The sequence below is a fragment of the Gouania willdenowi genome, chromosome 10 (assembly GCF_900634775.1).
Source record: "Gouania willdenowi chromosome 10, fGouWil2.1, whole genome shotgun sequence".
NCBI lineage: Eukaryota > Metazoa > Chordata > Actinopteri > Blenniiformes > Gobiesocidae > Gouania > Gouania willdenowi.
The window spans coordinates 38484326-38507066 of record NC_041053.1 but is presented as its reverse complement, the minus strand read 5'-3'; the positions used below and the strand labels follow the sequence as shown (position 1 = coordinate 38507066).

The window sequence follows — 22741 nt, the reverse complement described above, 5'->3', positions numbered from 1 at the left end:
TGAGTATATTTCAAAATCAGAAACTTTAATTGTACTTAAGTACATTTTAAAAAGCTGTTAATCTATGGACACAGGTCAGATAGTGGAGACCAGAGCTCACAGTAACCATGGTGATGATGCATTTAGTTGTTATGCTGCAAAGAAGTGGAACAAACTGCCAGCAGAGCTGAGGTCAGCATCCAATGTGAACATTTTTAAATCAAAGTTAAAGGCACTTTTTTTCTCTACTGCATATGATTGAGAGAGAGATTTTTGATCATGTTGTTGATGTAATGCGTTTGCTGATTATTTGAATTGATTTTACTGATGATTTTAAATGTTCTTGTTGATTTTAAAACAATTGAATGTTTTATCATGTAAAGCACATTGAGTTGCCTTGTGTAAGAAATACACTATACAAATAAATTTGCCTTGCCTTGCCTTAAAACCGTTACTGAGTAAATTATGTTTTGTGTTTATTTTTTAAATTTCCGTCTCATGACACATTGAACATTGAACGAACATTTATTAGTGTTATTTTACTGACCATATAATTGTGTTTTTTGACAAACCGTCGCTATGGGCGGTAAAAAAAAAAAAAAAAAAAAAATGAAAATAATGACCCTATATTTCCTCATGTGTCAACTTTTCTATGATTTACGGTATTTACACAACTTCCGGGGGGCGTGTTTTTACGTAACTGTACTGTATGACAGTTTATCACACGTTATATATCTATAGCTATATCTATATCTATAACATGGCAGGCCGTGTGCTTCTGTCCGGGCTCAAACCGCTGGTTTGTGGGTCGAAGGGTTGCCAGGTCCGCTCCTCTGTCCGGGGCTTCAGGAGAGCAGTGACCGCCTCACGGCAGCGGCTCCGGGCGGAGGGAAACAAAGCCCTCACCGGGACCGCGGACCGGTTCGGTGGAGTGACCGTTAACCTGGAGCAGACTGGACTGTCTGAGGACGTCAGCGAGGACTCGTTCAGCGACTTACTGCAAGGTGTGTGCACGTGGAGGTAGATTTGTGTCTTTATTATTAAAAATAAATAAAACAAAAAAATAAATAAATATTCCAATCAAATAAAAAGTGTTCAAATGCAAAAATAAAATAAAATAAATAAATACTGCATTTCAACACTTTAAAAAAAAAATATATTTATTTATTTATTTAATAATAATAAAAAAAACACACAAATGTACTACCAATAATATTGGCCAAATACATCAATTAAAAAAAAAAACTTTTCAATCCAAAAAAAAGTTTACTAAAATCAAAAAAAGGATTTTCAATCAAAGAAAATGGCATTTTAACACTTTCTTTTCTTTGATTAAAAAATATTTATTTTTGATTGAACTAAACTTTTTATTTATTTATTTTTTGATTGAAAAGGTTTTTTTTTTTTTATTGAAGTGTTATTTTTTCTATTGAATAATAAAGACACAAATCTACCTACGTCTGTGCAGGTGGGCAAAGAATAATGCACAAAGAGTATATTATCATTAAATACAGATTATTTAATTATTAATCTGTAATAACATGTATTTTTTTTACTATTATAACATTAACAATATTTACAACAATAATAGTGAAACTTTTTTAGTAATTAGTAGTAGTCATTAGTAGTAGAGCTGGGAAGATGTGCTTTTGTCCAGATTACATTTTAGTTACAATACCTGGATGCTGATTTATATATTTAATTATATTGCAATTCAGTTTTCTTAATGTGTTGCAATTTGATAGTTTTTTATTTTTTATTTATTTATTTATTTATTTTTTAACAATTTCTATGTCCTTATTTTCCTCATCCAAAAAACAAAAGTTAAATCATAAACTAATATAATCAATAATTTAAATCATAATTTCCAAAAAAGGAAAAAAAAAAAAAAAAAAAAAAAAATCACACTAGGCCTGGGCAATATATCGAGATTTCTATTTTGGTTATACAGAAAATTACAATGTTGCCTATATTGAAAATACAAAAAAGGACAACAAAATGCACAAATTTACAACACATATGCACAGAATTAACTCATAATGATACAAAACTACAATAAAAATCCAGAAAAATTACACCAAAAGTACATAAAAAAACAACAAAACTACAAAATGATTTAAAACAAGCACAAAACAACAAAAAACACATAAAATGAGCAAAACATGAACAAAATGTTTCCAGTGACAACAAAATAGCACTAAGTGATAGAAAAATACAAAAAGGACATAAAAAAACACAAAATGACAACAAATATGCACAGAAATAACTGATAAATATTCAAAACTACAACAGAAATCTAGAAAAATGACCACAAAAACACACAAAACAACAAAAAGAAATACAAAATGACTTAAAACAAGCTCAAAACAACAACAAAAACACATAAAATGAGTGAAACATTATACAAAATTATAGAAAAATACAAAAATATGCACAGAATTAAGTTATAAAGATACAAAACGACAATAAAAATTTTGAAAAATGACCCCAAACTTACACAAAAAAAACAACAAAAATACAAAATGACTTAAAACAACAACAAAAAAACACATAAAATGAGCAAAACGTACAAAAGGTTTCCACAACGACAACAAAACTTTCCAAAATGACAAAAAACAACAAAAAAAACAAACAGAACCTTTGTCTTTTCCTGTATTGATGCTCAGATTGGTCCTTATTCTGACATGAATGTTGATAATGTTGGTGTTTTTGTTGCTCTTACTGGTATAAAAGTTGCCTATCTCTCATATAAATGTATCATTTAGTAAATAAAATGTTATATAAGATTTACTATAACTATACCAACCAAATCTCTGTTAAACTGTAACTTCCTTTATGTTTTGCCTGATGAAACATGAACATGTGTTTGATCTCAGAGTCGTTGATCCAGTGGAAAGCTGAGGGGAAAGTGGCCGTGTGGCTCCGTGTTCCCATCTCTCTGAGTCGATGTGCTGCTGCCGCCTCAACGCACGGTTTCTCCTTCCATCACGCCATAAACGACCACGCCGTCCTGTGCCTGTGGCTGGGGGCGGGGGAGAGCCGTCTGCCTGGGTTTGCTACGCACCAAGTGGGAGTGGCAGGTACGGATGTTAGCGTCATCTGACGCAAACCACAGAGATCAAACCCTTTAAGAAAGTGATTCATACCTCAACATTTCACACCTCACTGATACGCATTTCATTACATACATTTATTTAAATAGTCAATTATTTGGTTTATTCAATAGTTAAACCTTTTGAAGAATAGATATTTAATCTATATTCTTCAAAATATTGCTGCAATCTCACAGTTACCTTCATCGGGACATAATTAAAATGTAAAACGAGTAAAAACCAGTGCTTATGTGCTGTACAAGAGAGATCATGTGACAATCATGTGACCAAAAAGCATTAAAAACCATACATAGACAGGCAAGAATTAAACAAGATATTGTTGAAAGACCTTTTATAAGATACATATCTATTTCATGAGACTAATATATGATATTTATTATTATAAAAATATTATACACATCAGTGTAGACCTAGAAGCTCATCAAGTAGTTCATATATTTATGATTTTTTTACATTTTTTATATATATTTATATCATTGTAGATTAAGTAGCTCATCAAATAGTTCTCATTAATATATGTATCGTTATAAAAAATATTGTACTTATCATTTTAGATTAAATAGCTCATATTAATATAATAATAATAATAATATTATTATATTTATCATTATAGAAAGATTGTTATATATATCATTGTGAATTAAATAGCTGATCACAACGGGATATAAGAAAAAACAACACATCTGAAGAACGATTGATGTCTTTAAAAACGGGAGTATTTTGCATATAAACAGCAAACAGGCACTTTAACACCCCCCCCCCCCCCCCATGAATGAATAAAAATACATAAAGAAAGTTTTTTGGTTTTCTATACACAGTGTGTACACATTATTAATTTTAAATATCAAGACAAAATAATGCAATTCTGCAACACAGCAAACCATTGAAAAAATAAACAACCTATTTTAAAATGTAGAATAATTAGCAGGTATAGTTACAGATTTAGGGTGTGTTTCATGTTTATTACACTTTTTAAAATTATTATTTAAAAAAAAATAATAATAATAATTTGGGGTGCGTCCGTCCAGCAGATGGCGCCCTATGCGCCCACCTGGGTTGCCTGGCGGGAAGGCTGGCCCTGCTCCCAGGATCAAAGGACCAAACTTAATCAGAACTGTCGCTTACACTCGCTACGTTTCCTTTACTCTTGGAAATGCGCAAACTCTAGAAAATACTCAAATATCACTTTCATGAGGAGGTTTTTCACACGTTTCTATATTGAATTGTGTCGCAAAGGCTCAATTCCAACACTTTTTCCGCAATTACACGTCACATGATGTGACGTGCCTGGTCACATGACCACTTCTCTCTGAGAAAACATGGTGCGGTACGTGTGGACAGAAGAGGTCTGTACCCATAGCATTATTAGGGCCACAACAACAAAGGAATTAGGAGGTGTTATTAGGAGGTTTGGAGCGTCCGTCTATTGCGGGATGTGATTTCACAGGAGTTACTAAGCTACAAAACAACCTTCAATGGAAACACGATCAAAGCACAAAATACTTTGTCAAAGCTTAAGAAATATTGCTTTTATTTTGCCAAAAACTGCAATTGAAACACAGCTAATAATACATGGCATTAAGAAGTTCTTTCTTTCAAATCGGGGGTGTAAGACTTATTTTAGTTCAGGGGCCAAATACAGACCAGTTTAAGTGGGCCACAGATATTAGGTGGGGAAAAGAGCAAATTCAACATTCATGTGCCCTGGTTTACATTTCCAGATATAAATGATAAAGTATGTGAGCATATCAGTCCCTGCAGTAACTTCACTGAAATTTCCTTGAATTTAGGGAATTTTGTGGAATAATTTGAGGAAAATTTGCCAGATTTTGGAAAAATTAAGTGTGCTTTCAACATTTTGAGATAGAAAAAGAACTGCTGTCATGTGATATGAGAAGTGGAAAACTGAACTCTGCAAATATTGTGGATTTTATTAGATTTTTTTGTAGTTGTAGAGGCTGAGATATCACAACTGAATTAGTTGATCATTTACAAAATGTTCCATGTTTTTTTTCATCATTTTCACTTTATTGAGCGGGCTGAATTTATGCTCTAAAAGGGCCGTATTTGGCCTCAGGGCCATGAGTTTTACACATGTGCTTTAAAGTATTCAAAGCAGCTTCAGCTGAAGGATGATGTCGACTAAATCTGAAATATCACAAACATCACTGACCTTTACTTTACTGAGCCGCAGTAAAACATGATGGATCAAACTGGAGTTTTAAAAGTAATGCATTGATTGAAAACATGAAAAATATCCCAACATTCCAGTTTAACATTACTGAAGAACTTTCAAACTATTTCACTACTTCATGACATGTTCAGAGTTTTTCTGCAAGCCTCCTTGTTGTCCACTAGAGAGCAGACTGATGATTGAACTCAGTGATGAACATGTCAGAACATGTTCATCTCCATCCAAACCCAAACCCCCTCCAACACACTTTCACATCTGTAAAGAATTCTGATTATTATATAATTTGAGATTCAATCCATCATGTCATATCATCTTTTAAACTTGGTGACAAAAAGGAAGAGGAAAGTTGGGCTACTGGCGGCCTGGGGGCCACATGCGGCCCTCAGCCTAATTTTGTGCAGTCCTCGACGAAAACGCAAAAAATTGCAAAAGTACATAAAAAATGCACAAAAAACTACTCAGAAATATACAAAATTGACTCCAAAAACACAAAGCAGACAAAACACACACAAAATGACTTCCACAACATATACACATATATATATATATACACAAAATGACTCAAAAATTGCACAAAACCACAACCTAAACACACAAAACAGCAAGAAAAAACAAAAAACATTAAAATGGCAGAAAAATATACAAAATGACAACAAAACACACAAACCCACATTCTGGTTTTAGTTGTGTTGGAATATAATTTTATTATTATTCCAGTGTGTTCATTAAATAGGAAGGATCACAGTTCAAATTCTTACTTGACTTTTTATTTTACCTGTTGTGCGGGAAGCAGTTCAATACGAGATCTCGGGCTCAACCACACCCTTCTAAGAAAAATACCAACACAGAGTCTTGAGCAAAATCAAAGAACACAGAGGTCAACAAAACCAAATTACAGATAATAATCAACAGTATATGACCAACCCACTGGAATGTATAACAGATCACCAAGAGACGCAAGACACTCTGAAGGGTATATGTAGGTACTTACCAAAGTAGTAGAAGTGGTGGTGGCTTGGCACACAACTTGGCGTGAAGGAGCACGGTCTCTCACTTCCTTGTTGGTGGCTTGGCACGCCACGTGTCGGGAAGGAGCACGGCCTCTCACTTTCTTGTTGGTGGCTTGGCACGCCACGTGTCGGGAAGGAGCACGGTCTCTCACTTCCTTGTTGGTGGCTTGGCACGTCACGTGTCCGGACGGAGCACGGTCTCTCACTTCCTTGTTGGTGGCTTGGCACGCCACTTGTCGGGAAGGAGCACGGTCTCTCACTTTCTTGTTGGTGGCTTGGCACGCCACATGTCGGGAAGGAGCACGGTCTCTCACTTCCTTGTTGGTGGATTGGCACGCCACGTGTCGGGAAGGAGCACGGTCTCTCACTTCCTTGTTGTCTCCCAATCCAGGGTGGTCGGAGAGGAGGTCTTGCACCTTTTCCCTCTGATGACGTCTTCGGCGACCCAGGGTAGACTACCTGATCACCAGGAAACACACTCAGGGATTATCTTGCCCTTAGTGAGTGGTTTCCACTGCAATGGTCGGTCCTTGCTGGTGCGCACTGAGTGATGTTGTACCACGTATCGCCTTTGCCGTCCAGTCGGACAGCGTGTGAGGTCCGCTCGGTGACCCTGTAGGGCCCTGTCCAGCGAGGTTCTGGCCACTTCCGTTTCAGGACTTTCAGCATAAGATGTGTAGCTGTTTCAATCTCTGGTTCGACAGTTGTACTGTCTTCACGCACTGTCTGTCTGGCAAACCTGGAATGCATACACTTCAAGAGGTTATAATAATTTCGATGTGCGATCTTACCTCTTGGACTAGAAGGGAGGCCGCCGGTCCCGGAAATGGTCTCCCTGTCTCCTGTTCAAATGGAGTAAACCCTGTCTGAGACTTTACTGAACATCGCACTGACAATAGGGCCATAGGTAATGCCTCAACTCAAGTTAATTTCGTGTCTTTGCAGACCTTTGCCAATTTAGTCTGAAGTGTGCGATTCATTCTTTCCACTTTGCCTTGTGATTGGGGGTGATACACTGAACCAAATCGGTGTTTGAGTCCCATTATTGTCTCTACTGTTTGCAGATCTTTGTTTTTGAAATGGGTACCATTGTTGGAGCGAATTAGTTTTAGAAAACCATGTGTTGGAATGTAATGGTTTACTAATGGTTTAATTACAGACTTGGAGTCTTCGTGTCTACAGGGATACGCCTCCGACCATCTGGTGTATGCATCCACCAGGACGAGCAGATAACGGAGCCCCGAGACTCTCTCTCCCATGTCAGTAAAATTAATCACCACTTCCTGTCCAGGAAGCAGTGGGTAGGTTTGTTTACCTGTACCAACCTTGACGGTCGGCCTTACACTTCACTTGTCATCATAAGGCCTCTTTCTACCTTATATATGATGTGTACATCAACACCTGTCTATTACCATCCCCCTTTTTCTGAAAAAGCACAGCTGACATGGAATCAGCTTTTGATTATATGGATAGATCAACACCCAACTGATTATTTAAAACCTTCAGTAGTGAAAGTGTCTATTTGTACGGTTGCCGTACGGACAATCCCCAGTGCTATTGGTACGGTTACCGAAGTACACGTATGTAGCGTTTTGGGTTAGTCTTAGTCACGTGACCTAAACTGACCAATGAGAGGCGCTGCGTATGGATAGAATGTTGGTATGTTGATATGGCAACCGTACGGATAGCCACTGCCTTTAGTAATTGCCTGCTTCAATAAAAGCAGCAATAGCAGAGATTAGTTATTAACTATGAATATACGTAAACAATTATTTATATAAACAAAAAAATGAAATATTAAAAAACAGATAAAATAATAATCCTGCAAGTTCTCCAGTTAGATAAATATTCTCAAGTTAAACAATATGAACAACAAATAGAAATAGATAAATAAGTACATAGATTTCATATATATATTGTACAGCAATAAAATCCCAGCTACTGCCTTTTTGTATTTCTTTTTTTCTATTTACCAAATTAACTATTTCATGTTGAATAAAGTACAGCATTAACAGTTTATAGGTTTGCAATCAATTGTACCCATCAAATTAGGAAAAGTCATGAAATATGAAGCAAAAAAAATATTATTAATTTTTTTTGAATGATAAACATTGAATGGGGTCAAATTGACCCCAAAGCTAATTGGAGGGTCAAGCTCATTTATTGTTTTCATTGATTCAGTCATATACCAAAATCCATTTAAATTGGAAAAACAATGCTTCTTGTGTTAAATATTGTTATGAGATTGAGATTAATTAATTACAAATTTTCTAATTAATTGCAGTAATTATCACTATTATTAATCTAAAATGAATAGAAAATAAAATAAATGTCCTTAACCTCTTCTAAATAATGTTTTTCAAAGTTTCTGCATGCCCTACATGGTTATTTTTTTCAGATTGAAGTAGGACCCTTAGTGGTTACAATGGATGATGTGAAATTTTAGAAATAATGATAATGATTGACAATAAATCATGTTTTAAATACAGAAATATGTAGTCCGCCTAAAAAAACACCCAGAGATTCACATCAAATATAAAGCCAATTCTCATTAGGGAAGGCTACAAAGGCAGAAATAATTGAACTTATGTATGGACATTAACTGAAGCAAGTTTGGTGATAATAATACACAATAGGCAAAAGATAGATAGATAGATAGATACTGTAGATAGATAGATACTATTGATAGATAGATAGATAGATAGATAGATAGATAGATAGATACTATAGATAGATAGATAGATAGATAGATAGATAGATAGATAGATAGATAGATAGATAGATAGATAGATACTGTAGATAGTTAGATACTATTGATAGATAGATAAATAGATAGATAGATAGATAGATACTATAGATAGATAGATACTGTAGATAGTTAGATACTATTGATAGATAGATAGATAGATAGATAGATAGATAGATAGATAGATAGATAGATAGATAGATAGATAGATAGATAGATACTGTAGATAGATAGATAGATACTGTAGATAGATAGATAGATAGATAGATAGATAGTTAGATAGATACTGTAGATAGTTTTAGATAGATAGATAGATAGTTAGATACTATAGATAGATAGATAGATACTGTAGATAGATAGATAGATAGATAGATAGATAGATAGATAGATAGTTAGATAGATACTGTAGATAGATAGATAGATAGATAGATAGATAGATAGATAGATAGATAGATAGATAGAAAAAAGTTGAAGTGGAAGCACACTGCCACAACTGTGCCAATTTTTTCCACAAGTTTGGGAACCAGTGTGTAACTGTAATATGTCAGTCAAATTAAAGAAAAGTGTATTTTTCTACACATTTACTGTAATTGGTGTTCACTGTGATCGATCACTGATGTGATTCTCAGTTCAGTGTTAAACTGTGTCAGGTTTAGAGCTGAGTTCAGATTTATGGAACTTTAAGGAAGTATAAACATTTCTCTCTTTAAGTTTCACTTGCCCCTTAAGGGATTATCCAGAGCTCAGTGGGAGCACGTGCTCAGGCTAATCATTTTCTCTTGTTCCACATGAGAGTTTGATTTCTTGGACTGAAATGCTACATAATCATATTCTCCCGTGGGAGAAACCATGGTCGTATTTTTCTGGAGCCAAATGGCACCAAAGGACTGAAGGATGACATGAATTTCCACCAGAAAGTCCAACAACTGGGGCTTTTTATCTGACAATTTGTTAGTACTCGTCTTACGTTTCTTTAGAGATTTTCTCATTACTCTTCATGACAGCTGAGTCACTTTCTGCTCAACTCCAGAATAAAAGAATGTGATCTTCTACAGATCCAACTTTAATTCAGACTACAATGTGTGTGCAGCTTGTCAAGACTTTAGGCCAGAAGTCATTCAAGTTGTCGATTTGATGTTGTAATAAGACACTGGAAAAATATATATCTGTCTTATTTCTGGGATTTTTACAGCATTGATTTCATGTTGGTATAAATAGCAGCGTTTCCAGTTAATGCTGAATTCCCTCATCTTTAGAGGTTAACCAATGACTGTTGGCTGACTTCTTTTTCTGCAAACTGTTTGACCTCTTGACCTCTCATGGTAAATGTTGCACTTTGTCTCTTTGAATGGTTAGTTGGAGATAAAACAACCTCGTCAGAACACAATCTCCTATTCTACCAACTTTTTATAGAGTCATGGGTTTTCAGAGATCACGAAAAACGGTAATCACGTTATAGAACAGGAAAACTGGTGATTGAATGTCTTCTAAAAAGTGTGACAAACAAATACGTCCAATTCCATATGCTCCATGTTAAGGTCGGACTAGTGATTGCGTTATCATGTGACTGAACATGAATGCAGAACATCATCTGAAGTGTTTTTAATGTGTTGTGATGAAAAAACAGTTCAGATTATTATTATTGACTGCATTCAAATCTAATAAAAGACTCAGCTTTAGCTGATGGTGTATTAGTTGAACTGGTGATGAGTTTATCTGGTGACACGTCACAGCAGAAGCATCTACGATCACACGGCTGAGTTTGAATCGTCGGGTTGTCGGTAATTAAAAATTTCTCGAATAATGTTTTGGGACCAGATGACATGTTTCATGGTATTTTTTATTTATTTATTCCTGGTAAACAGGTAGTTGAAGGTAGGCCTGTGATGATAATCGATAAATCAATTAATTGCACGGTAAATGAAAATGAACTTGATAACCTTTCTGACATTCCAGTTCCAATGTAAAAAAATATTTATGACAAAAAAGTCTATTTCATTTAAAAGCTTGTACTTGCATTATTGTATTTGGCCATTTAAAATTGCCAAATACAATAATTATTTTTCTTCCGCAACTTCTTTGTCCTGGGTCTCCTCCTAGGCTATTAATGCAGCACTAATGACACGTATGTCATCTCATAGGGACAATGTCAAGGATGTTCAGTCAACCTTTTTTGGAGCCAAAATGTCAAAAACCCAAATTTTCCAGATCTCTACTAATATTTAACATACAAGTTCGATGCTTACATTTATGAAAAGCTCATCTCAAGTTGAGTATTTTATTTAGTTGGACCAAAGCTGTACAACCTACCAGTAAAAAGATCGGTAGGGGTCAAAGTTTGTGACATCACAAAAAAAACAAAAACACTGGTTTCCCTATAACTTGGCCACAAATTGAGATACAGCGCTCAGACTGGTACCATTGAACAACATTTCCTTTCAATGTGTGACCTTAATCTTCGCTTAAGGTCGTCAGTCTTCTGTTTTTCCTGCATTATAACACTTGTCAACAAATCCAGATACAGCTTGTCATTTTTGCTATTTTTTTCAAAGTGCCAAATACGTATTCGCCTTGCGAATACAGGTCTTGCCTTGTTATGATATATCATTATTACATTCGTGGTTAATTTGGTCTCAAATGTGACAATTAAAATGTTTATCAGCAATAATATATGGGACAATAGATCACAGGCCTATAGCTGAGCGACGTGATTTAATCGAGCGTGATTTCAACGTAACCCCTCCCGTCTACAAAAACAAAACGGAAAAGTGTAAAGTGACGCGGAAATGAGCAAACCCTGAAATGCAATTTGGAAATTTTGAAGACCCTACTTTTAACGTTCATTCAACGTCTGTTTTGTCGTGTGAATGTGTTCTGAAATCTGATGCTGAAAAATAAATTAAATGAACTTAAAACAAGGTCCTGTTGGGTCATACAGTATGTAATGAAACCCTGATACAGTTAGTTCAGTGTTTCCCCTCAGTGGAGGACATTGTGGTGCATTTACTCACCAAATGTTGCGTAAAACTACATCAACTCTTACTTTAATGGCTCTCCTGGACCTGCTTTACCGTTTCCTCCCTCGACGCTGATCCTTTGAAAGAACTCCACACTCTTTATGATGGCTAACCCACTTTAGTTCAGGGGCCAAATACGGAGCAGTTTGATCTCAAGTGGGCCACGGATTTTATGCAGGAAAACAAGTCATTTCCACATTATTGTTTTTACTTCAAAGTCAACATAAAATACAAAATATGTAAATGGAAAACGCCTTGTTTTTCAGATTCAAGCTCTTTTGCTTCGGTACAGACAAAAAGAAAAACGGAAAACAAACACCTTTATTAATTTCCACCATTACCGATATGCCAATGTACGTGACCAGGAAGTGTACTCATCCGATGCTAATGGCTATGCTAACGGCGGTTTGGCATGACAAGATCGCTGCTTCCAACTGTGCATCAGAAACGTGTCCTTTTCGTTTTAGCTGGTGTTGGGCACAGAACCTCCTCATGGACATTTCGGAGGATTTAGTGACTCTTAAGTGTTGCAGCTAAAGATATCGCGGAATATGTAACGCTTCACTTTCAGGTCACGTACTTTGTACTTCTGTACCGAAGCAAAAGAGCTTGAATTTGAAAAACAAGGCGTTTTCCGTTTTTTCATTTTGGTTTTGGAAACAAATATCACAAAATGTGTTTTTTTTTTGTTTTTCATGTTTTTGTTACATAATGAAAAACGAATGAACGAATGATACACGAATTGATAAATATCTGCCACAATGGAATTGTCACTTTAAATTACCTTGATTTTATGACCAATTTCTATTTAATTAAGGAAATATTATGGAATAATTAGAGGTGTTTTGAGTTTTTTTTCAACAGTTTAACATTAAAAATCACTGCAATCATGTGATATAAACACTGGGAAAACTGTGAGCCCCTGGAAATATTGTTGGGTTTCATTCACACAATGATTCATGTTTTCTCTGTCTTTTGTACTTTCTCCTGCGGACCGAATTGGATGCTCCAAAGGGCCGGATTTGGCCCCCGGTCCTTGAGTTTGACACACGTGCCTTAATAGAGGAATTTGTGGGTCAGAAACACATTGATTGTGTGCTAGTTGTGGTAAATTATTATAATTATAATTAGAAATATCATTTGTGTAGCCCTGAACGCTCTGTGCGATGTTGATTATTAATGTCTGATCTGTTAACATCTGTCCAGGTGCTGTTGTAGATGAGTCCAGTGGGAAAGTTCTGGTTGTTCAAGACAAGAATAAGGTACCAGTATCTTAGACTTCTCTTTAATATCCCTGTTGTGTTGTTGTGAATCTCTTTCATTTTTATCCAGCACACAGACACCGTATATAAAGTAGAAATGATGAAATTACAGTTTTTCTTGTCTCTGTTTTTCTGCTATTGCCTATTGAGACTGAAATCAGCCACATTTGGCTCAGAAACTGTAATGAATGTGAGACTCCAGCTCAAATGAAATAAAATAACGTTTCAGTAAAATCAATCCCTCACACTCATGGTTTGTCCTGTATTCCTTTAAATCACGTGCCAAACTTAAGGCGCGCAGGCCAGTTCTGGTCCGTCCAGATAGTACGTGTCTTAAAAGCTAAAAGTTGATATGAATTAGTAACAAAGTTCTGTTAATCAGCTTTAGAGCCAAACAGTTAAAGCAGGAATGTAAAACAGAAATACAGTCAAAAAATTCAATTTGGACATTATTGTGCCCTAGTTTGCACTTCTACGTGTAAATAATATTTGCATCCAAGCAGTAAGTGACAGATAGCAACAGATAGCAGTCACCACGGGATCTTTACCTGTGAATTCCTTGATTTTGTGAGATTGTTTGTGAGAAATTGTAGGATTTTATATACATTTTTAGTTCTTTCCACAATTTTCCATTAAAAATGACTACAGCAGTCATGTGATGAAAACACAGGAAAATTAAAAAGATTGTGGAGTTTCATTGACTTTGGAAGGACTGAGATCTACAACTCAATTATTATTGTTTTCTCTGTTATTTTTAATCGACTGCAAAGACAATGGAACTGATCACAACAGGGGCCACAAAAATGTGATTGTTTTGAGGGCCACATAGTCAATATTAATGTCAGTATTTAGAATAATTATCATCAATAAAGGAAAGAACAAATATTTTTGTGTGTATTTATGTTGGAATTTTTTATATTTTTCTGTCTTTTCGTGTATTGTTGTCATATTTTATATTTCTGTAATTTGGTTTGTGTGTTTTTGGTGTATTTTTCTGTCACTTTTGCATCGTTTTATTATGGGTTTGTATAGTTTTCAGTTATTTATTTGTCGTCATCTTGTGCGTTACTGTTTAGGGAGTAATTTTGTGTTTACAGTATTTGTTTTCCTTTTGTTTATTATAACTATTTTTTTCTGTAATTTCGTAAGTTTTTAGAGTCAATTTGAACAAGACCGAGGACCACCATTGGTCCTGGACCACCAGTTACCCATGTCTGCTCTAGTCTAAAGGGCTTTCATTGAATGGTTTGTTATGTAACACTGATAGAATGCTGGCCTTTAGCTTCGCTTGTGTAGTCGTGTATGTGTTACTCTTGTATTCATGTGTGTGTTGCTTGTGTACTTATGTGTGTTACTAGTGTACTTATGTGTGTGTTACTAGTGTACTTATGTGTGTTACTAGTGTACTTATGTGTGTGTTACTTGTGTACTTCGTGTGTGTTACTAGTGTACTTATGTGTGTGTTACTAGTGTACTTATGTGTGTGTTACTTGTGTACTTGTGTGTGTGTTACTAGTGTACTTATGTGTGTGTTACTAGTGTACTTTTGTGTGTGTTACTTGTGTATTTATGTGTGTGTTACTTGTGTATTTGTGTGTGTGTTACTAGTGTACTTGTGTGTGTGTGTTACTTGTGTACTTATGTGTGTGTTACTTGTGTATTTATGTGTGTGTTACTTGTGTATTTACGTGTGTGTTACTTGTGTATTTATGTGTGTGTTACTAGTGTACTTATGTGTGTGTTACTAGTGTACTTATGTGTGTGTTACTTGTGTACTTGTGTGTGTGTTACTTGTGTACTTGTGTGTGTGTTACTAGTGTACTTATGTGTGTGTTACTTGTGTACTTGTGTGTGTGTTACTAGTGTACTTATGTGTGTGTTACTTGTGTACTTATGTGTGTATTACTAGTGTACTTTTGTGTGTGTTACTTGTGTACTTATGTGTGTGTTACTAGTGTACTTATGTGTGTGTTACTAGTGTACTTGTGTGTGTGTTACTAGTGTACTTGTGTGTGTGTTACTAGTGTACTTATGTGTGTTACTAGTGTACTTTTGTGTGTGTTACTTGTGTATTTATGTGTGTGTTACTAGTGTACTTATGTGTGTGTTACTAGTGTACTTATGTGTGTGTTACTTGTGTACTTGTGTGTGTGTTACTTGTGTACTTGTGTGTGTGTTACTAGTGTACTTATGTGTGTGTTACTTGTGTACTTGTGTGTGTGTTACTAGTGTACTTATGTGTGTGTTACTTGTGTACTTATGTGTGTATTACTAGTGTACTTTTGTGTGTGTTAGTTGTGTACTTATGTGTGTGTTACTAGTGTACTTATGTGTGTGTTACTAGTGTACTTGTGTGTGTGTTACTAGTGTACTTGTGTGTGTGTTACTAGTGTACTTATGTGTGTTACTAGTGTACTTTTGTGTGTGTTACTTGTGTATTTATGTGTGTGTTACTTGTGTATTTGTGTGTGTGTTACTTGTGTACTTGTGTGTGTGTTACTAGTGTACTTGTGTGTGTGTTACTTGTGTACTTATGTGTGTGTTACTTGTGTATTTACGTGTGTGTTACTTGTGTATTTATGTGTGTGTTACTAGTGTACTTATGTGTGTGTTACTAGTGTACTTATGTGTGTGTTACTTGTGTATTTATGTGTGTGTTACTTGTGTATTTATGTGTGTGTGTGTTACTTGTGTATTTATGTGTGTGTGTTACTTGTGTATTTATGTGTGTGTGTTACTTGTGTATTTATGTGTGTGTTACTTGTGTATTTATGTGTGTGTTGCTAGTGTACTTATGTGTGTGTTACTAGTGTACTTGTGTCTGTGTTACTAGTGTACTTGTGTGTGTGTTACTTATGTACTTATGTGTGTGTTACTTGTGTATTTATGTGTGTGTTACTTGTGTATTTATGTGTGTGTGTTACTTGTGTATTTATGTGTGTGTTACTTGTGTATTTATGTGTGTGTGTTACTTGTGTATTTATGTGTGTGTGTTACTTGTGTATTTATGTGTGTGTTACTAGTGTACTTGTGTGTGTTACTTGTGTATTAATGTGTGTGTTACTTGTGTATTTATGTGTGTGTTACTAATGTATTTATGTGTGTGTCACTTGTGTATTTATGTGTGTGTTACTTGTGTATTTATGTGTGTGTGTTACTTGTGTATTTATGTGTGTGTTACTTGTGTATTTATGTGTGTGTGTTACTTGTGTATTTATGTGTGTGTGTTACTTGTGTATTTATGTGTGTGTTACTAGTGTACTTGTGTGTGTTACTTGTGTATTAATGTGTGTGTTACTTGTGTATTTATGTGTGTGTTACTAATGTATTTATGTGTGTGTTACTTGTGTATTTATGTGTGTGTTACTAGTGTATTTATGTGTGTGTTACTAATGTAGCAGCAGATGATGGAGGTTCTCAGTGCTTTCACTGTTAACGTTATGTTTACAGGAGCTAAACGTAGTCAAACAGAGCTGCTGCTGTCGTGCTCACACTCACCTATAAAGAGTCACTTTTCCTCCTCAACTTAGTTCACACTTAAAACACTAATTACAAAACATTTGGGGCCTGTGCTACAAAGCTAGATAAATATATCCTGGATTTATCTCCGTTAGCTTCACCTACTCCAGGGGTCTACAACCATTTTGCCTAATCTCACCTGGATTAAAATCTTTCCTGAGCCGAAAAAATACCTTCTCAATAAAGACAATACAGTATATAAAATCTATACAGTTAAAATAATATCAAATAATTTTATGAGTTAATGGATTTGAAGTGCTACAAAAATAACTTGAATTTGATAACACATGATCATGTTGGTCAACACATGCTAAATGCTGATTTCTTGCAACATATCAAGCATGCATATTAAGCCGACATGTTGCCAATTCAATAAATCTTTAAAATCTTTAAAAGTTGATGGTTTGTACTCTTTAATATTATATTTTTTTTAATTAGAAAATATTTTTTTTTTTTTAAATTGCAGCAGTGTCCTTAGAGCAGGGTTTTTCAAACTTGGGGTCGTGACCCCATGTGGCGTCACCTGGAAATGACATGGGGTCGCCTGAATTGTTGAGTAATAATAAAATGAAATGACTCATTAAAATTATATATATATATATATATATTTTTTAAATTGCAGCTGTGTCTTTAGAGGAGGGTTTTTCAACCTTGGGGATGTGACCCCATATAAGGTCGCCTGAAATGTCTAGTAATAATATGGTAATTATTTTTTAAATGACTCATTAAAATTGCATTTTTTTAGATTTAAAAAACATAATATAATAATAATAATACATATCACAGAAATTGAAGGAAGAAAGAGCTTAAATTATTATTTTTTATTTTTCAAATTAAAACACCTCACACAGTCTTATACAATACTCAATGAGCAGCAGAGTTTGAGTTTTGCTGCAGAATGCAACATGTGTCCCAGTCAGACAACACAGGGCTTGTGATGGATGTTGAAGAAACAGATTGAAACAGTTACAGCCCATTTCCATCTTTTCATGAAGCAGCTGTTTACTGGGAATGAGTTCATGTTGGCTTTTAGATCTTCTGGTGAAACTAAAACTCAGAAAGTCTCACAAAATAGTTGTAAAAACCATTGTGTCAACGTGAAAAAACATAGATGGAGAAATCAGCGGTAAAACGTGTTACATGTGGCAAATGGATCTACATGTGGTTCACACATGAGTTTCTACAGTTGTGAATTAGTGATTTATAGTGTTTAGTTTCTTTATCCTGAGGTGGAAACAATGGTCTACTGTTTGTGTTTACAAAGGAATCCTCACCACACCAAAGACTCCACCACTGTGCACGTTTAACTCCAAACTGGTCAAGCTAAAGCTAGGCTAAAGCTGCTAATAATGATAATCAAAGGCATTTCCACTGAGAATTTACTCACAAATGGGGAAATTGCCGCTCCCAGTTTGCTCTTCACTCCAAATGGTCACATGACTTCAACTTCAGAAGAGTTGACACACTGCATTGTGGGATTTAGAGTCACGTAGATGAGTGCAAAGATGGCGCCGTCGTGGAAAAGTGTTTTTCTTTTTTCGTTTTTCTCACCCAGACGAGGAATTTCACTGACAAAGAAATTTTACATTCATGCTTTGTTGAAACTATTGATTAAACATCACCAACTTTCTCAATAAACTGTCCTATTTATCTCTCACCTACCATCAGTTATGTAATGGTTATGCCATGCGGTGGCTAATCAGCTCAAGCTCCGCCCCTGCACCAGCATTTTCTGATCAAATCTGATTAAATGGGTAAAAAAGTGACCTTTTTTGAAAAAATAAAATAAAATACATTTGTACTATTCTTCTTTAAATCTCATAAAAATAACAAAAAAAAATTGCAATCACATATTTTAAAACAGTAATAAAGCTCTTTGTCAATAAAGTGCAAAGAAAAAAACAAAACGTTATGTAACGTTACGTTTGCACATCATTTCTATCCAGATATTTACATGTTTTTCTTTTACCTTGAGGAAACAATTTTAATTCTATTTTTTGGAGTCATTTTTGTTGTATTTTTTATTTATTTTTTTAGTAAATTTGTGTGTTTTCTAAGTAATTTTGTGGAATTTAGCTGTTTTTCTGCAGGGTTTTCTGTCATTTTGTGTTTTTGGAGTTCTTTTTATTAATCTGTGTAATATCAACAGTTAATTTTGTGGAATTTTGCTGTTTTTCTGGGGGTGGGGGGGGTGTCGTGTGTTTTTCTGGAGTCGTTTTTTGTCTTATCTTTGTTGTCGCTCTTTTACTTCATATTTTTCAGCACATGTCTATGTTTCGTGGAGTCATTCAATGATGCAGTTTGCACACAGTGATTTTATTCATTTAGAATTACACATTTCAGAGGAAAAAATATCATTTTGTTGACAATACATGACAATAATTGCTGTAGTATGACAGAAAGCAAACCTCTAAAAAATAACTTAACCAGCAGCATACTGACATTAAATATTAACAACAAAGTGGTGAAACACTTTATGAATATTTCTATCATGTAATTGTAGAACACTCAGTCAGTCCCTCCTACAGCTTCACCTCGTCCTATTACTAGGAACGCCGTGTAATCATTGTCTGATTGTGAGTTTTGATCCATTAACATTTACAGCAGTGCCAGCAATCAAACCAAAAACACAATCTGAACCGTGCTCTTCTATTCCAGACAAAGAATGCCTGGAAGTTTCCCGGTGGCTTGTCAGATCCAGGAGAAAACATCGGTGAGAGCTCCAAACTCATACAGTACATTTACAGAATACACACAATGATACATTCATGATACATTTATACGTTGGAAACTCATTGAATTCACTGAAATTCACCAAAGCAGCTTGAAAAACAAAAAAAACATCCTACGTTTCTGTTCCTCGTCAACGATACTTAAAGGGATCCTCCACTATTTTTACAAATGTGGCCCATAATCTTTGAAATGTCCTTATTAGAAGATTCATACCTAACAAAATGTATTATTACCTCCACTAAGCACAAAGCGCCGTGCGTTAAGGTTATGTTTTACCCTCTGTTTATCTGTCAGTCAGTGTGTTAGCATGATAGCTTGAAAAGTTATGAATGGATTTGGATGAAATTTTCAGGAAATAGTTATCAAAATAAAATATCTAGATAGATATATATCCCATTCTTTTTCCCATCCACACGGTGGAATTATTGTTGATGATGTCATGGGTTCTCTCAGAGTCAACAGCTCAATGTTGGCAGATAGTCATGGTAATAGTGAGTTTAGCATGTTACCGTGACCGGAGTGTGTTAGCTGAGCTTGAGCTGCTTAGCAGAGATCTGCGCTCTCTGAGTGCTTTTCTAGTTTTTCACCATATTTGTTTTATTAACTTTTAAAATGGGACTACATTACACTTTTAGAGCCTGTGTGATGTCACACGGCCCCACTGCCTGTAAACATCCCATTGTTTTCTATTAAAGTGAAGCATTCAGCCTGATTTTTAGATTATTTAGCAGCTTTTTCAGTCAAAATGACAACTTGTGCTGCTTTTGTAGTCATGTGACCCAGAAACCCAGAAATAAATACAGTATGTCGTCTAAAGACTAGTTTTTACTCACAGTTCTGACCTGCTTTAATGAACTGGGCAAAAAAGTCTTCATGTATTCCGCTCCATGTTCATGGAATGCTGTACAGAAAGATTTTAAACTCAGAGTTTGTCACACTGGGAGAGTTTAGGGCCTTTTTGCATCACCTGGAAACAAATACTTCAACTTGTTATTGTTTAGGTTAACTTATTTTTATCTATTTGGTGGCTTTTATAGTTTTTCTTACTGTAACTGTACTTTTTATTGTTTTCGTGTACTTGTTTTAAGAACATTTTAGTATTATTGTGACACTGTAAACTCGTTTTATGCCAGGACACACTTGAAAATGAAATTATTATTGTCAATGTGTTTCTCTTGACTAAATAAAGGCTAATGGAAAAATAAGGTCACTCTAAAAAATCAGGAAAAGTTAAAAATGCCGATGTAACACTTTTTTGTTTACCAAAAAACAGACGAGCTCTCCTAAGGGACCTTTACTCTCCCTTAAACAGTGCGCTGACATGCTCTGGTGGATGGAATTTACGAGAGTAAATGGTGTTGAAGGATTCTCACCAAAAATAACTTCTATTCTCAGGGGTTTTTGTGTGTTCAACAGTCCGTGATTTACTCATTAACTTCAGCCACCAGAGCATGTCAGCGCACTGTTTAAAGGAGAGTAAAAGTGCCTTAGGAGAGCTCTTCTTCTCTGCTTCATTGTTTACTACCAAACCGCTGAGTTGAAACTGATTATTTTATTCTGTTTTGACATCTTTAACTTTTCCTGATTATTTAGAGCAACCAAAAGCAGCACAAGTTTTTATTTTTGATTTAGTTTATTTCACAGGGACAATGTACATTCATCAACATTACAGTAAATGTACCAGAGTTATAAATGTGACATTCTAACACAGCATAAAAAACATTCATAAAACGTTCCTAAAAATGTCATTTTACTAGAATTGTTCAATACATATTTTAAATATATGAATTAATTATATGTCCCTAATATTTACAGGTGATACAATCCAGTAATGGGCAAGTTGAAATGCAAAGGACGAGTTGTCATTTTGACTGAAAAAGCAGCTAAATGATCTAAAAATCAGGCTGAATGTTTCGCTCCAATAGAAAACAATGGGTTTGTTTACAGGCAGTGGAGCCATGTGACATCATCAATCATGTGATTTCAAGATGGAGGAACACAAGTTGTAAAACGATAAACTAGTCCCATTTCTAAAAGCTAATAAAACGAATATGGTGCAAAATAATGTGTTCTGTTAGGCATAGATCTACTAATAAGGACATTTTAAAGGTTTTATGCAACATTTATAAAAATAGTGGAAGATAATTTAAAGGAGAAGCAGTGAGTGTCTGATCCAGAGTGTTTTTACGTCTCTCAGGTGTGACGGCGGTGCGGGAGGTGTTTGAGGAAACCGGCGTGCGCTCTGAGTTCAAATCCCTTCTCAGCATCCGTCAGCAGCACAACCACCCGGGCGCCTTCGGCATGTCCGACATGTACATCATCTGCAGGCTCCGCCCCCTCACCTACAACATCGACTTCTGCACTCAGGAGTGTCTGCGCTGTGAGTGGCTCCACCTGAGTGAGCTGGCCCTCACCGATCACACCACGCCCATCACCTCACGCGTGGCTAAGCTGCTGCTCCACGGCCTGGAGGAGGGCTTTGAACACATCGACCTCGCCATGGAGGAGCTGCCCGCCGTCTACTCTGGAATGTTCTACCAGCTGTACCACAGGAAGATCCCCACAGCGTGAGCCGCTCCTCAGAGTTCCATGAAGGACTGTTACTGTTCACACAGCAGGAGGTCACATGGTCACTGTCAGGAGGAGCTGAGCTTTAGTTATGAAACGTTTCAACTCGTCTCTTTTACAATCAGGCGTCAAAGTGCACGAAGGTGTCGTGCACTTTAGGACACCAGTGTGCACGCTCACTGCCATCAGTGACACTATTTTACAGACTCCAATGAAGGCTAACGCACATTTCTGTGCTGTGGATGAGATGGTGCGACCACTGGAATCAGCCCCGAAAACAGCAAAAGAGCTCAATATGTTCAATAGCATGTTGTTTAAAGTTTAAAATTGTAAAGAAGCGTATTGCATTTACTTGATACAAACAAATTCATTTTTTTATTTTTTTTTGCTTTGTTTTTCAGGCTATTTTTTTTTCTTCTATTTTTTGAAGTACTTTTTTTTTTTTTCTGTTTTTCATTGAAATTTGTCTCTGTTTTGCAGACAGTGTTTTTCTGTTCTGGATTTCCAAGTATCACGATAATTCAGGAAAATAATTTAATAATGAAAAACTGAAAGAAAAATACTCAGAAAAAATACTCCAAAAAAATTCAAAAAACAGAA

General features: G+C 35.5%; 1 protein-coding gene across 1 annotated transcript; it reads left to right on the top strand.

Moving 5' to 3' along the window:
• The first annotated feature begins 667 nt into the window (after nt 1-667).
• On the top strand, nt 668-22509 carry nudt6 (nudix (nucleoside diphosphate linked moiety X)-type motif 6). Its single transcript, XM_028459296.1, has 5 exons — nt 668-983; nt 2856-3059; nt 13266-13321; nt 19499-19553; nt 21771-22509. Exons 1-5 carry the CDS (start codon nt 689-691, stop codon nt 22142-22144), a joined length of 984 nt encoding a protein of 327 aa, XP_028315097.1. The 5' UTR covers nt 668-688; the 3' UTR covers nt 22145-22509.
• The last annotated feature ends 232 nt before the right edge of the window (nt 22510-22741 follow it).